This window comes from Gambusia affinis, linkage group LG18 (assembly GCF_019740435.1).
Source record: "Gambusia affinis linkage group LG18, SWU_Gaff_1.0, whole genome shotgun sequence".
NCBI classification, from domain to species: Eukaryota; Metazoa; Chordata; class Actinopteri; order Cyprinodontiformes; family Poeciliidae; genus Gambusia; species Gambusia affinis.
In genome coordinates this window covers 6,402,834-6,419,983 of record NC_057885.1, presented here as the reverse complement: position 1 = coordinate 6,419,983, position 17,150 = coordinate 6,402,834, and the positions used below count along the sequence as shown (strand labels likewise).

The following is a 17,150-nucleotide window of genomic DNA, read 5'->3' as shown; positions in this document are numbered from 1 at the left end:
TGAGGGAGTTCCCAAATGATCACTTACCAATATTTCCATGATCTAAACTGGTGTGTCGCTCTGCATACTTTAAATCAGTGGTCCCCAACCACCGGGCCGCGGACCGGTACCGGTCCGTGGACCAATTGGTACCGGGCCGCGCAAGAACTAATAAAATATGTCCGTTCTATGTATTGAGTCTGGAGGAGCTTTTATTTTGAAAAGTCGTACACCGGATGCCGAGGGTTGAGTCTTGCGCCAGCTCACAGCGCGCGCAAATCCCCCCCCCCCCCCCCCCCCCACCCCCCCGGTCCGCGGAAATTTACGAAGGCTTTGGCCGGTCCGCTGTAATAAAAAGGTTGGGGACCACTGCTTTAAATGACACTTGGACAATAAAAGAAAAGAAATCTAGATGTTTTATCCATCCAACCATCCACTTTCTGGTCACCATTGTCCCTAATGGGGTCGGGAGGGTTGCTGGTGTCTATCTCCATCTGCGTACTGGGCGAGAGGCGGGGTTCACCCTGGACAGGTCGCCAGTCTGTTGCAGTAAATGTTTTATAAGTAGATTATAATTCGACAAAGACAGGGTGTGCTTTAGAAGTATGTGACATCCTCATGTTGTGATTTGAGTTTCTCTGTGTTTATTTTGAATTCCTGCGTTTCTGAGTTTCCGTGTTTTCCTGTCTCCCCTTGATTAGTTCCCAGGTGTGTCTCGTTCCCTGATTACCTCCTCTGTATTTAGTGTCACCTGAGTCTCTGTGTCTTTGTTGGGTCCTTGTCTCATTTGGAGTCTGTTCTGCGGTGTGTGTGTTTAGTCCATTCGTGTTCTCTGTTTGCTACCTGTTTTGAGCCTAAGCTTCTGCTCAGTAGTGCTGCCAGGGATTTGGACTTGTTTTTTGATCATTGTTGTGCTCTATTTTTGTGGATTAGTCATCATTAAAAACCTTCATTTTTCATCTACCTGGGTTTTCAAGGGTCTGCCTAACCGCCACCTCACAATACATCATGACTCCTCACGCCTGCATGATCATACATGTACAAAGAAAGATTATATGTTTTCTTAATCAAACCTTTGACATAATCTCATCTTTAAGACCTTTACAATAAACCTTGAGGGGAGTGAAAGAAACTGTTACAAGTGTGGTATGTTGCATGGTGAGTTAACTTGTTTAGTGTCTCCTCCCTTTACGCAAGACTTAAATAGTGGTCCAGAGTAAAGAGGTGTCACATATTCACCTGGGAATCAGAGGATATTGGACACAGGCCAATCATACCTGGGAATAAAACTACCTCTGTTCAAGAACTCATCTTTTGCATTAAGAAGAATAAAATCTACAGGTAGGTACAAGAGCAACCACTCTCTGTATTGAAAGAGTTTTCATATTACTCAATTATTATTTTACAAAAAGACTGTTTCAACCATATAGAGGTAGAACTGTGAAATACTTTTAAATGTATAAAGAAGTTTACTCAACCGGTCATTTGAAAATTTTCAGGCATTTAAAAGAGTAAGAATTCATTATTTATTAACTTATTTTCATACATTATTTGCTGAGTTGCACTAATCCTGCAGGATTAGTGCAACTCAGGGAACCAAAGGTTTGGACACACCTTTTCATTCAAAGAGTTTTCTTTATTTTCATGACTATGAAAATTGTAGATTCACACTGAAGGCATCAAAACTATGAATTAACACATGTGGAATTATATACTTAACAAAAATATGTGAAACAACTGAAAACATGTCTTATATTCTAGGTTCTTCAAAGTAGCCACCTTTTGCTTTGATTACTGCTTCTCACACTCTTGGCATTCTCTTGATGAGCTTCAAGAGGAAGTCACCTGAAATGGTCTTCCAACAGTCTTGAAGGAGTTCCCAGAGATGCTTAGCACTTGTTGGCCCTTTTGCCTTCATTCTGTGGTCCAGCTCACCCCAAACCATCTCAATTGGGTTCAACTCCAGTGACTGTGGAGGCCAGGTCATCTGGCACAGCACCCCATCACTCTGCTTCTTGGTCAAATAGCCCTTACACAGCCTGGAGGTGTGTTTGGGGTCATTGTCCTGTTGAAAAATAAATGATGTTCCAACTAAACGCAAACCGGATGAAATAGCATGCCGCTGCAAGATGCTATGGTAGCCATGCTTGTCCAGTATGCCTTCAATTTTAAATAAATCCCCAATAGTGTCACCAGCAAAGCACCCCCACACCATCACACCTCCTCTTCCATGCATCACGATGGGAACCAGGCATGTAGAGTCCATCCGTTCACCTTTTCTGCGTCGCACAAAGACATAGTGGTTGGAACCAAAGATCTCAAATTTGGACTCAACAGACCAAAGCACAGATTTCCACTGGTCTAATGTCCTTTCCTTGTGTTCTTTAGCCCAAACAAGTCTCTTCTGCTTGTTGCCTGTCCTTACCAGTGGTTTCCTAGGAGCTATTCTACCATGAAGGCCTGATTCACACAATCTCCTCTTAACAGTTGTTCTAGAGATGTGTCCGCTGCTAGAACTCTGTGTGGCATTGACCTGGTCTCTAATCTGAGCTGTTGTTAACCTGCGATTTCTGAGGCTGCTGACTCCATCCATCCATCCACTTTCAGTCTGTCGCAGGTCGCCCGTCTGTCGCAGAGGCTGGTGACTCGGATGAACTTATCCTCCGCAGCATATGTGACGCTTGGTCTTCCTTTCCTGGGGCAGTCCTCAAGTGAGCCAGTTTCTTTGTAGCGCCTGATGATTTTTGCCACTGCACTTGGGGACACTTTAAAAGTTTTCCCAATTTTTCGAACTGACTGACCTTCATTTCTTAAAGTACTCATGGCCACTCGTTTTTCTTTTCTTAGCTGCTTTTTTCTTGCCATAATACAAATTCTAACAGTCTATTCAGTAGGACTATCAGCTGTGTATCCACCTGACTTCTGCACAACACAACTGATGGTTGCGACCCCATTTATAAGGCAAGAAATCCCACTTAATAACCTGACAGGGCACAATTGTGAAGTGAAAACCATTTCAGGTGATTACCTCTTGAAGCCCATAAAGAGAATGCAGAGTGTGTGCAATGCAGTAATCACAGCAAAAGCTTGCTACAGGATAAACTAGAATATAATTCGTATTTTCAGTTGTTTACACTTTTAGTATATATTCCCACAGGTATTAATTCATAGTTTTGATGCCTTCAGTTTGTATCTACAATGTTAATAGTCATGAAAATAAAGGAAACTCATAGAATTAGAAGGTGTGTCCAAACTTTTTGTCTGTACAGTATATATTATATCAGATAGGTAGATTTTGTTGAACAGATGTTTCATATATGGCACAAAAACTTTCTTTTCACTCATTATTAGTGGATGGGTTTGAGGTTTACTGTCAAACAGCTGTGTTTACTATATTAAATCCCAAACTCAACAGAAACAACCCAAATGACCTTGATGAAAAGTTAACATAACTCAATTCCTAACACCATTCCCTCCTTTAACATCAACGACCGCTTGGAATCTGCTGTGGTAGATTCCACAAAACCATAACTCTGACGTTAAAACTGACCGTTCTTCTTTGCAAAAAGCCTCCAGCTCCAGTAAATTCCTGGGCAGTCTGGCATGAGCTGAAAGTTTGAGCTTTCCCCAGAGTGGCTCAATGACAGTGAAGTCATTAAACAGAGATACCCACTCCAGAACCTTCATTTTGTTCTGCTGCAGCCAATGACAATTCGACTTGGCCTTGTGCTTTGGGTCGTTGTCGTGTTGGAATGTTCAGGTACAACTCATGTGCAGCTTCCAGATTGATGAGTGAAACATTTCCTCCAGTATTTTCTGATTCATCCTGAAATTCATTTTGACCAAGTTTGCTGTGGCTCTGGAGCTCACACACCCTCAAGATATCAGCGATGCTCCTCTGTGATTCGCAGTAGTACTGGTGATCCTTTTGTCAAAAGCTTTGTTGATGCCTCTCCAAAGGTAATGTTTATGAATGTGGCCAAAAAGTGCTGTTTGATGTATTGGTGCTTGGTGGCTTTTGCTTATTAATGCTAACCTTCAACAATGCAGCTTCTTCTTCGTCAAGTACCCCATTACTATTCAGTGGTAATGAGGTACCATTACCATTGCGTAGTTACTCATTAAAAAGAGTCACTTTAAAAAAAAAAGTTACTCATTTATTTTTAAAGAGGCCTGAATTTCAGCTAAAGTTGTTTCTGGGTTTTTCTTTAAAATCTGAAACATTTTCCTGAATGTTGCTGTCTAGCATATCACATATGTTAGATCAGAGTTTGATGATGATCATGTTCATCTGGGTAGATTCTGTTGTCACCATGATTTACAAAACGTAGGTGCAATTATTAGGCACTATATGGCTTCACCCAACATTAACCATAAGTGAAAAGAAAAGCTTAGTGTAATCTAATATATACATATATACTGAATGTATTGTATTAGATTATAAGATACTAAAGTTCATTAGGTTAAATAGAAATGCATTAAAGAATGACACTCAAAGTAATTACAGACTTTTTTATCCAGGTTGTCAGAACAAAACTTTATCTTTTATAAAATAATAACCAATTTAAAAAAAATTTTACCTTGAAAGAAAATCTCATTTCACATCCAACTGTAACTAATTTTGTATTTGCATTGTTTAATTAAATAATCTTCCCTTTCCTGAAGGCATGGATAAACGACTGCTTCTCAATTTTTTGTTGGTGACACTGTCCTTGGAATTTATGACCACCTATGCTCAGACCAATACAACCACAATAGCACCAGCTAACAATGCAACCACAATAGCACCAGCTAACAACGAAACTACAGCAGCACCAGCGAACAGCCCAACCACAGTAGCACCAGCGGACAACGGATCTACAGTAGCACCAGCGGACAACGGATCTACAGTAGCACCAGCCAACAACGGAACTACAGCAGCACCAGCGAACAGCCCAACCACAGTAGCACCAGCCAACAACGGAACTACAGTAGCACCAGCGGACAACGGATCTACAGTAGCACCAACTAACAACGGAACTACTGTAGCACCAACCAACAGCCCAACCACAGTAGCACCAGCTAACAACGGAACTACAGCAGCATCAGCCAACAACGGATCAACAGTAGCACCAGCCAACAACGGAACTACAGTAGCACCAGCCGACAACGGAACATCAGTAGCACCAGTGAACAACGGAACTACAGCAGCACCAGCCGACAACGGAACATCAGTAGCACCTGCGAACAACGGAACTACAGTAGCACCAGCCGACAACGGAACATCAGTAGCACCAGCCAACAACGGAACTACAGCAGCACCAGCCGACAATGGAACATCAGTAGCACCAGCGAACAACGGAACTACAGTAGCACCAGCCAACAACGGAACATCAGTAGCACCAGCTGACAACGGATCTACAGTAGCACCAGCCGACAATGGATCTACAGTAGCACCAGCCAACAACGGAACATCAGTAGCACCAGCTGACAACGGATCTACAGTAGCACCAGCCGACAATGGAACCACAGCAGCACCAGCCAACAACGGAACATCAGTAGCACCAGCCGACAATGGAACCACAGTAGCACCAGCAAACAACGGAACCACAGCAGCACCAGCCAACAACGGATCTACAGCAGCACCAGCCAACAACCCAACTACAGCAGCACTAGCCAACAACGGAACATCAGTAGCACCAGCGAACAACGGAACTACAGTAGCACCAGCCAACAACGGAACCACAGTAGCACCAGCCAACAACGGAACCACAGTAGCACCAGCCAACAACGGATCTACAGCAGCACCAGCCAACAACGGAACATCAGTAGCACCAGCCTACAACGGAACCACAGTAGCACCAGCCAACAACGGGACCACAGTAGCACCAGCCAACAACGGATCTACAGCAGCACCAGCCAACAACGGAACCACAGTAGCACCAGCCAACAACGGAACATCAGCAGCACCAGCCAACAACGGAACTACAGTAGCACCAGCCAACAACGGATCTACAGTAGCACCAGCCAACAACGGATCTACAGCAGCACCAGCCAACAACGGATCTACAGCAGCACCAGCCAACAACGGAACCACAGCAGCACCAGCCAAGAACGGAACCACAGCAGCACCAGCCAACAACGGAACCACAGCAGCACCAGCCAACAACGGAACATCAGCAGCACCAGCCAACAACGGAACTACAGTAGCACCAGCCAACAAACCAACTACAATAGCACCAGCTAACGGAACCACAGTAGCAAAAGCTAACAACGGAACATCAGTAGCACCAACCAACAACAGAACATCAGTAGCACCAGCTAACAACGGAACTACAGCAGCACCAGCCAACAACGGAACCACAGTAGCACCAGCCAACAACGGAACTACAGTAGCACCAACCAACAACGGAACATCAGCAGCACCAGCCAACAACGGAACTACAGTAGCACCAACCAACAACAGAACATCAGTAGCACCAGCTAACAACGGAACTACAGCAGCACCAGCCAACAACGGAACCACAGTAGCACCAGCCAACAACGGAACATCAGCAGCACCAACCAACAACGGAACATCAGCAGCACCAGCCAACAACGGAACTACAGCAGCACCAGCCAACAACGGAACTACAGTAGCACCAGCCAACAACGGAACTACAGTAGCACCAGCCAACAACGGATCTACAGTAGCACAAGCCAACAACGGATCTACAGTAGCACCAGCCAACAACGGAACTACAGTAGCACCAGCCAACAACGGATCTACAGTAGCACCAGCCAACAACGGAACTACAGTAGCACCAGCCAACAACGGATCTACAGTAGCACCAGCCAACAACGGAACTACAGTAGCACCAGCCAACAACGGATCTACAGTAGCACAAGCCAACAACGGATCTACAGTAGCACCAGCCAACAACGGATCTACAGTAGCACCAGCCAACAACGGATCTACAGTAGCACCAGCCAACAACGGATCTACAGTAGCACCAGCCAACAACGGATCTACAGTAGCACCAGCCAACAATGGAACCACAGTAGCACAATCCAACATCGCAACCACCGTGGCATCCGCTAACAGTTCAACCACTGTGGCACCAGCTAGTAATGCAACCACCGTAGCACCAACCACACTCCCGGCAATGGTAAGAAATAAAAATAAACTCCGTGAAAAAAAGAAATTGATCACATATGAAGTTTATTGAAAGATTATTACAGTGCAATATTTAAAATACATGCATTCACCTTTGTAGGCCAGTATTTCTCGACAAGAATGTGGCACCTCAAAGCTCTGTGCAGCTGAACCCTCAAAGTGCGATCCCGCTTCTGGAACCTGCTATTTCCTTTCTGCCAAGCAACAAAGAGGCCAAACGTACAACTTTGAGCTCTCAGGACCGAAAGAGGGCTACATTGCTGCTGGCATGTCAAATGCTGTATCTCAGGTAATGCATATTTTATGAATAGATTAAAATACCATGAAATCTAAACCAGAGCAATATTCTAGTTTGAAAAGATGGAAAATAAAATAATAAGTTTTTCAACAGTCTGCCAGTCACAGAGCCTACATCTGCGCTAACCACAACGGTGCTGTCCGTTTCTTCACTGGCTTCATCAATAATCAGGTTCTAAATCTGACACAGGTGAGAAACTTATACAGCATTAGTAGTAGGGATATATTTCTCAATTTGTGCGACACAATGTTTGCATGGACATCATTGTTTTACTTTCAGTAAATTAAACTCTTTCCCTCTTCAGACACTAAACACAAGCAATGTGAAGGGATCAGTCGCCTCTGGAAAAATCCAATGTACATTTTCAGCTGATCTACCTGACACAACGACACGAGCAGCAGGCTATGCCATGTCTATTACAACTGGTTCTTACAATCCCAGTAAGGAATTACAATGTCACTTATGCTATTCAACAAAGTCATTGGTATCACCGTTTGAAATCATTTTGTGTTTTTGCATCTTTTCTCAGCTTCCGGGGAACTGGGAAACCCAACCTTCAGAATCCTAACACCTCTTGTGAACCTCTCTGACCCTACCACCAACGTCACCAATTTGCTAGGAAACAACAGCACTTCCTCTGCCTATCCAGTCACACACACACAGTCATTTTTGCCAGGTAAGCTAATGACGCCAAAGCCAGGGAGACAATATGGGAGCTAAACCTTAGCGTGATGCGAATGAGGCCTTCCAGCTACTAAGATTTGGGTTAGTTATAAGACTAGTGGAAATATGCAAACAACTTATGATTTGTCATAAGAGAGGCTTGATTGTTGTAGAGCTAATATAGATAATGAAAGGTATTCATATTCTGTTTAAATGACATTTTTTTTAAAAGCAGTAACTCTTTTTTAATGGACAGCCTTTGCATCTATTTTAGTTTCTAAAAGCTGCCTACATCATTCCTGGTAGAAACAAACTATTCGACTGAATACAAGTAGTTTAAAATTTACATTTTCTATTTAATTTCTTGTTAAAATAGAAATGGGAACTCCAACATAATCTGGATGAGTTTCAGGGTGGTGATTTAAAATAGGTAAAAGAAAAGTGATAGCTGATAGAGAAGAATGGGGCAAAATTCTCTCAAAGCAGAATCATTGACTGGTGGACGGCTACAAGAAGCATTTCACTGAAATTATTTTTACTATAAAACAGGGGATACAGAGTCCTAACTTAATTGATTGTGATTAAATTTGTGTTTAGTCAGTAAAACATTGTTCCTCTTTTTATCTTTACTTTTATTTTTTGCCAAAGTCTCACATGAAGATCGTTCTCAAGGCTTTTATGCAGCAAGCATGTTTTAGATGTTCTCCAAATCTGCCGGTTCTTCATATTAAAAATGACCAAAGCACCAAATTTCTTACTTCTTTTCTGTCTCCTCCCCTACAGTTCTGCTGGTCACCGTGTCCATGCTGGCTTTCACGGCAGTATGAAGCAGCTTATTTCCACCATGTTCGAAAAAGGCCGTAACGTCTCTATCAATGAACACAGAAGACTAAGATAAAAAATGGAGCAGGTCTTGGACAGATTTTCCTACTTTGATAGGTTTCATTTTATGCTGACTCAATGATTTTTTTTTTTTTTTTTTAAGAAGAACAACTCTTCAAGCCACTGATCCGCTGCTTGTTGACAAGTTTGTGATTCTGAATCAAAAGAGAAATGATGTCACCTGCTTCTTCTTTAGTTCTATAAAACTATTTACCCACAGGACTACTGGAATTCTGCTCTAAGATGTAAGAGCAATGTAAAACTTTTTAACAAATGAGGAAAAAACAGATTTTTGTCAAGAGTCAAAAATATGTCATCATCAACAGCATTTGGGTTTCAAGATCTGGTTACTTTAGAAGCCCATTTTACTGGTGCATGTTGAAATCTTCAAGTCTTATTTCTTTTGACACTACATTGTTCTTTGTTGTAATAATGGTGTTAATTATTTAGCACTTCCTAAATTATGAAGTCTTTAATGGCTGATGTGAATGGACATGTTAATACAATTAACACGTTAAATGTGGTAATACATGTTGCAAATTGAATATTTTAATATATATTTTTAATAAAATCCTTTGTCAACTTAATTATTCAAATTGAAATAAATACATCTTCCTGAAGGAATCACTTGGTCCAGCCTTTTTATTCTACTTTTAACTCAGCACTTTCTTTAAACATTTTCCACTTCTGTTGAATTTTCCAGGGACACTCAGATCAGATTTTCTTTGGCTGCCGATTCTGAAACTGATCTAGATTCATTTTTCACTTCAGGTATAAACGCTAATATGTGATCTGGCAAAATGGAAAAATGTTTGGTAATAAAAATCACCTAATTTAGACAAAAACAAAATATGCAAGATACATGGAGGGACAATGTAGCAAGTATTAAGTCAGAGAGACAAGTGAAAAACCTTTATTTGAATTCTCTGTGATGAACCATTAGAGGAGAGGATAGTGGATTGCTTCACGTTATCTGAAAACACAGGGGACTGTATCCAGGAGAATTGTTTGTACACTGAAAACAGGTGTAATGATGTCACAGCAAGTGCAAAACTCTAAAATTTTAGACATTATTGACTCCTCTGCTCCTGTATTGTTAAAGTTGTGTCTGGTAGGAAGAGATCTCCTGGGAGAAATACTCCACTAGTGAGAAATGAAAATCAGCACTTTGTCAAAGAGCTGAACAGAAATGGCATAAAATTCAACTCTAAACTTCTTATGAGATCTACAGAGAGACTGTAAAGTTCAGAGCCACTAAAAGGACATTGAAGGAACAGAAAAAAACATAAATTTTCTCATCCGCAACCAGATTGTATCTTATACTAACTAGTGCGCACCAGGCAGTATCTCATGTTAACATGATCTTGTGAGTACGAGAATGTAACTCAGAGCTAAAACATTTAAATATTTATCAATTTGTGCGACGCAATGTTTGCATGGACATCATTATTTTACTTTCAGTTAATTAAACTATTTCTCTCTTCAGACACTAAGAGAAACTTCAGAAACTTCAGACACGACTTTTAACTCTGCGCAGCCCCGACAAATTGCACAGTCTGACGGGATAACCCCGCCTCACTTTTCCAACTGTGACATTTGCTGCACTCGTCCTGAGCATTGGGTGTTAGTTGCCTGTAAACTTGAACTAGTGGTTCACGTTTACAGGCAGCAAAAAACAAATCTGCAGTACATGAGTTGTAAGTGCAAGTTGGACAACAGATATATCTTTGGAACGGCTTTTGTTGTCAGACTTCGTGAAGGAGATGAATTATAAGCAAAGTAAAGAGAAAATAGAGAAAACACTGTGTTAGTTTTTACTTTAGAACTTTTACATTAAACCTTGAGGGAAGCGAAAGAAACTGTTATAAGTGTGGTATGTTGCATTGTCCATTTAGTTGCTTAGTGTCTCCTCCCTAAGCCAATAAACGTAAATAGTGGTTCAGAGTAAAGAGGCGTCACATATTCACCTGGGATTCAGAGGATATTGGACACAGGCCACCTGACAATCATACCTGGGAATAAAACTACCTCTGTTCAAGGACTCATCTTTTGCATTAAGAAGAATAAAGTCTACAGGTAGGTACAAGAGCAACCACTGTCTGTATTGAAATTGTTTTCATATTACTCAATTATTATTTTACAAAAAGACTGTTTCAACCATATAAAGTTTACTCAACCGGTTATTTGAAAATCTTCAGGCATTTAAAACAGTAAGAATTCATTATTTATCAGCTTATTTATTTCCATTTTTCATACATTGTTTACTGTGCAGCACTAATCTTGTGCGCGTGTGTGTGTGCATATATATATATAAGTAGGTAGATTTTGTGGAACAGATGTTTCATATATGGCACAAAAACTTTCTTTTCACTCATTATTAGTGGATGGGTTTGAGGTTTACTGTCAAACAGCTGTGTTTACTATATTAAATCCCAAACTCAACAGAAACAACCCAAATGACCTTGATGAAAAGTTAACATAACTCAATTCCTAACACCATTCCCTCCTTTAACATCAACGACCGTTTGGAATCTGCTGTGGTAGATTCCACAAAACCATAACTCTGACGTTAAAACTGACCGTTCTTTGCAAAAAGCCTCCAGCTCCAGTAAATTCCTGGGCAGTCTGGCATGAGCTGAAAGTTTGAGCTTTCCCCAGAGTGGCTCAATGACAGTGAAGTCATTAAACAGAGATACCCACTCCAGAACCTTCATTTTGTTCTGCTGCAGCCAATGACAATTCGACTTGGCCTTGTGCTTTGGATCGTTGTCGTGTTGGAATGTTCAGGTACAACTCATGTGCAGCTTCCAGATTGATGAGTGAAACATTTCCTCCAGTATTTTCTGATAACATGCTGCATTCATCCTGAAATTCATTTTGACCAAGTTTGCTGTGGCTCTGGAGCTCACACACCCTCAAGATATCAGCGATGCTCCTCTGTGATTCGCAGTAGTACTGGTGATCCTTTTGTCAAAAGCTTTGTTGATGCCTCTCCAAAGGTAATGTTTATGAATGTGGCCAAAAAGTGCTGTTTGATGTATTGGTGCTTGGTGGCTTTTGCTTATTAATGCAGCAATACCTTCAACAATGCAGCTTCTTCTTCGTCAAGTACCCCATTACTATTCAGTGGTAATGAGGTACCATTACCATTGCGTAGTTACTCATAAAAAAGAGTCACTTTAAAAAAAAAAAAGTTACTCATTTATTTCTAAAGAGGCCTGAATTTCAGCTAAAGTTGTTTCTGGGTTTTTCTTTAAATTCTGAAACATTTTCCTGAATGTTGCTGTCTAGCATATCACATATGTTAGATCAGAGTTTGATGATGGTCATGTTCATCTGGGTAGTTTCTGTTGTCACCATGATTTACAAATCGTAGGTGCAATTATTAGGCACTATATGGCTTCACCCAACATTAACCATAAGTGAAAAGAAAATCTTAGTGTAATCTAATATAAACATATATACTGAATGTATTGTATTAGATTATAAGATACTAAAGTTCATTAGGTTAAAACAAGTGTTGCATTACAAATAGAAATGCATTAAAGAATGACACTCAAAGTAATTACAGACTTTTTTATCCAGGTTGTCAGAAAGAAACTTTATCTTTTATAAAATAATAACCAATTTAAAACATTTTTACCTTGAAAGAAAATCTCATTTCACATCCAACTGAAACTAATTTTGTATTTGCATTGTTTAATTAAATAATCTTCCCTTTCCTGAAGGCATGGATAAACGACTGCTCCTCAATTTTTTGTTGGTGACACTGTCCTTGGAATTTATGACCACCTATGCTCAGAGCAATACAACCACAATAGCACCAGCTAACAACGAAACTACAGCAGCAACAGCCAACAGCCCAACCACAGTAGCACCAGCGGACAACGGATCTACAGTAGCACCAGCCAACAACGGATCTACAGTAGCACCAGCCAACAACGGATCTACAGTAGCACCAGCCAACAACCAAACTACAGTAGCACCAGCCAACAACCAAACTACAGCAGCACCAGCCAACAACGGATCTACAGTAGCACCAGCCAACAACGGAACTACAGTAGCACCAGCCAACAACCAAACTACAGTAGCACCAGCCAACAACCAAACTACAGTAGCACCAGCCAACAACCAAACTACAGTAGCACCAGCCAACAACGGATCTACAGTAGCACCAGCCAACAACGGATCTACAGTAGCACCAGCCAACAACCAAACTACAGTAGCACCAGCCAACAACCAAACTACAGTAGCACCAGCCAACAACCAAACTACAGTAGCACCAGCCAACAACCAAACTACAGCAGCACCAGCCAACAACGGATCTACAGTAGCACCAGCCAACAACGGATCTACAGTAGCACCAGCCAACAATGGAACCACAGTAGCACAATCCAACAATGCAACCACTGTGGCATCCGCTAACAGTTCAACCACCGTAGCACCAACCACACTCCCGGCAGTGGTAAGAAATAAAAATAACCTCCGTGAAAAAAAGAAATTGATCACATATGAAGTTTTTTGAAAGATTATTATAGTGCAATATTTAAAATACATGCATTCACCTTTGTAGGCCAGTATTTCTCGACAAGAATGTGGCACCTCAAAGCTCTGTGCAGATGAACCCTCAAAGTGCGATCCCGCTTCTGGAACCTGCTATTTCCTTTCTGCCAAGCAACAAAGTGGCCAAACGTACAACTTTGAGCTCTCAGGACCGACTGACGGCTACATTGCTGCTGGTGTGTCAACTACTGCATTGCAGGTAATGCATATTTTATGAATAGATTAAAATACCATGGAATCTAAACCAGAGCAATATTCTAGTTTGAAAAGATGGAAAATAAAATAATATGTTTTTCAACAGACTGCCAGTTACAGAGCCTACATCTGCGCTAACCACAACGGTGCTGTCCGTTTCTTCACTGGCTTCATCAATAATCAGGTTCTAAATGTGACACAGGTGAGAAACTTATACAGCATTAGTAGTAGGGATATATTTCTCAATTTGTGCGACACAATGTTTGCATGGACATCATTGTTTTACTTTCAGTAAATTAAACTCTTTCCCTCTTCAGACACAAAACACAAGCAATGTGAAGGGATCAGTCACCTCTGGAAAAATCCAATGTACATTTTCAGCTGAGCTACCTGACACAACGACACGAGCAGCAAATAATGTTTTGTCTGTTTCAAATGGATCTTACAATCCCAGTAAGGAATTACAATGTCACTTATGTTATTCACCAGAGTCATTGGTATCACCGTTTGAAATCATTTTGTGTTTTTGCATCTTTTCTCAGCTTCCGGGGAACTGGGAAACGCAAACTTCAGAATCCTAACACCTCTTGTGAACCTCTCTGACCCTACCACCAACATCACCAATTTGCTAGGAAACAACAGCACTTCCTCTGCCTATCCAGTCACACACACACAGTCATTTTTGCCAGGTAAGCTAATGACGCCAAAGCCAGGGAGACAATATGGGAACTAAACCTTAGCGTGATGTGAAAGAGGCCTTCAAGCTGCTAAGATTTGGGTTAGTTATAAGACTAATGAAAATATGCAAACAACTTATGATTTGTCATAAGAGAGGCTTGATTGTTGTAGAGCTAATATAGATAATGAAAAGTATTCATATTCTGTTTAAATGACATTTTTTTAAAAAGCAGTAACTCTTTTTTAATGGACAGCCTTTGCATCTATTTTAGTTTCTAAAAGCTGCCTACATCATTCCTGGTAGAAACAAACTATTCGACTGAATACAAGTAGTTTAAAATTTACATTTTCTATTTAATTCCTTGTTAAAATAGAACTGGGAACTCCAACATAATCTGGATGAGTTTCAGGGTGGTGATTTAAAACAGGTCAAAGAAAAGTGATAGCTGATAGAGAAGAATGGGGCAAAATTCTCTCAAAGCAGAATCATTGACTGGTGGACGGCTACAAGAAGCATTTCACTGAAATTATTTTTACTATAAAACAGGGGATACAGAGTCCTAACTTAATTGATTGTGATTAAATTTGTGTTTAGTCAGTAAAACATTGTTCCTCTTTTTATCTTTACTTTTATTTTTTGCCAAAGTCTCACATGAAGATCGTTCTCAAGGCTTTTATGCAGCAAGCATGTTTTAGATGTTCTCCAAATCTGCCGGTTCTTCATATTAAAAATGACCAAAGCACCAAATTTCTTACTTCTTTTCTTTCTCCTCCCCTACAGTTCTGCTGGTCACCGTGTCCATGCTGGCTTTCACGGCAGTATGAAGCAGCTTATCTCCACCAAGTTCATTTTATGCTGATTCAATGATTTGTTTTTTTTTAAGAAGAAACTCTTTTCTCTGCTCCGCTGCTTGTTGACAAGTTTGTGATTCTGAATCAAAAAAGAAATGATGTCACCTGCTTCTTCTTTAGTTCTATAAAACTATTTACCCACAGGACTACTGGAATTCTGCTCTGAGATGTAAGAGCAATGTAAAACTTTTCAACAAATGAGGAAAAAACAGATTTTTGTCAAGAGTCAAAAATATGTCATCATCAACAGCATTTGGGTTTCAAGATCTGGTTACTTTAGAAGCCCATTTTACTGGTGCATGTTGAAATCTTCAAGTCTTATTTCTTTTGACACTACATTGTTCTTTGTTGTAATAATGGTGTTAATTATTTAGCACTTCCTAAATTATGAAGTCTTTAATGGCTGATGTGAATGGACATGTTAATACAATTAACACGTTAAATGTGGTAACACATGTTGCAAATTGAATATTTTAATATATATTTTTAATAAAATACTTTGTCAACTTAATTATTCAAATTGAAATAAATACATCTTCCTGAAGGAATCACTTGGTCCAGCCTTTTTATTCCACTTTTAACTCGGCACTTTCTTTAAACATTTTCCACTTCTATTAAATTTTCCAGGGACACTCAGATCAGATTTTTTTTGGCTGCCGATTCTGAAACTGATCTAGATTCATTTTTCACTTCAGGTATAAACGCTAATATGTGATCTGGCAAAATGGAAAAATGTTTGGTAATAAAAATCACCTAATTTAGACAAAAACAAAATATGCAAGATACATGCAAGGGACAATGTAGCAAGTATTAAGTCAGAGAGACAAGTGAAAAACCTTTATTTGAATTCTCTGTGATGAACCATTAGAGGAGAGGATAGTGGATTGCTTCACGTTATCTGAAAACACAGGGGACTGTATCCAGGAGAATTGTTTGTACACTGAAAACAGGTGTAATGACGTCACAGCAAGTGCAAAACTCTAAAATTTTAGACATTATTGACTCCTCTGCTCCTGTATTGTTAAGGTTGTGTCTGGTAGGAAGAGATCTCCTGGGAGAAATGCTCCACTAGTGAGAAATGAAAATCAGCACTTTGTCAAAGAGCTGAACATCCATCCATCCATACATTTTCTTTACACCCTTCTTCCCTAATGGGGTCGGGAGGGTTGCTGGTTCCTCTCCAGCTGCGTCCCGGGCGAGAGGTGGGGTTCACCCTGGACAGGTCGCCAGTCTGTCGCAGGGCAACACAAAGATATACAAGACAAACAACCATGCACACACACACTCACACCTAGGGAGAATTTAGAGAAACCAATTAACCTGACAGTCATGTTTTTGGACTGTGGGAGGAAGCCGGAGAACCCGGAGAGAACCCACGCATGCCCAGGGAGAACATGCAAACTTCATGCAGAAAGATCCCCAGCCGGGAATCGAACCCAGGACCTTCTTGCTGCAAGGCAACAGCTCTACCAACTGCGCCACTGTGCAGCCCTAAGAGCTGAACAGAAATGGCATAAAATTCAACTCTAAACTTCTTATGAGATCTACAGAGAGACTGTAAAGTTCAGAGCCACTAAAAGGACATTGAAGGAACAGAAAACAACAGAAATTTTCTCATCCGCAACCAGATTGTATCTTATACTAACTAGTGCGCACCAGGCAGTATCTTATGTTAACATGATCTTATGAGTACGAGAATGTAACTCACAGCTAAAACATTTAAATATTTATCAATTTGTGTGACACAATGTTTGCATGGACATCATTATTTTACTGTCAGTTAATTAAACTGTTTCTCTGTTCAGACACTAAGAGAAACTTCAGACACGATCTTTAACTCTGCGCAGCCCCGTCGAGTTGCACAGTCTGACGGGATAACCCCGCCTCACTTTTCCAACTGTGACA

General features: G+C 40.7%; 1 protein-coding gene across 1 annotated transcript; it reads left to right on the top strand.

Annotated features, from left to right (window-relative positions):
• Nucleotides 1-1,237: 1,237 nt before the first annotated feature.
• Nucleotides 1,238-15,793, top strand: LOC122820778 (mucin-19-like). The gene is made up of 7 exons (XM_044098375.1): nucleotides 1,238-1,320; nucleotides 4,645-7,106; nucleotides 7,215-7,403; nucleotides 7,506-7,601; nucleotides 7,717-7,852; nucleotides 14,258-14,404; nucleotides 15,175-15,793. The coding sequence occupies exons 2-7, from the start codon at nucleotides 4,647-4,649 to the stop codon at nucleotides 15,216-15,218; spliced, it is 3,072 nt and encodes a 1,023-aa protein (XP_043954310.1). The 5' UTR covers nucleotides 1,238-1,320; nucleotides 4,645-4,646; the 3' UTR covers nucleotides 15,219-15,793.
• The last annotated feature ends 1,357 nt before the right edge of the window (nucleotides 15,794-17,150 follow it).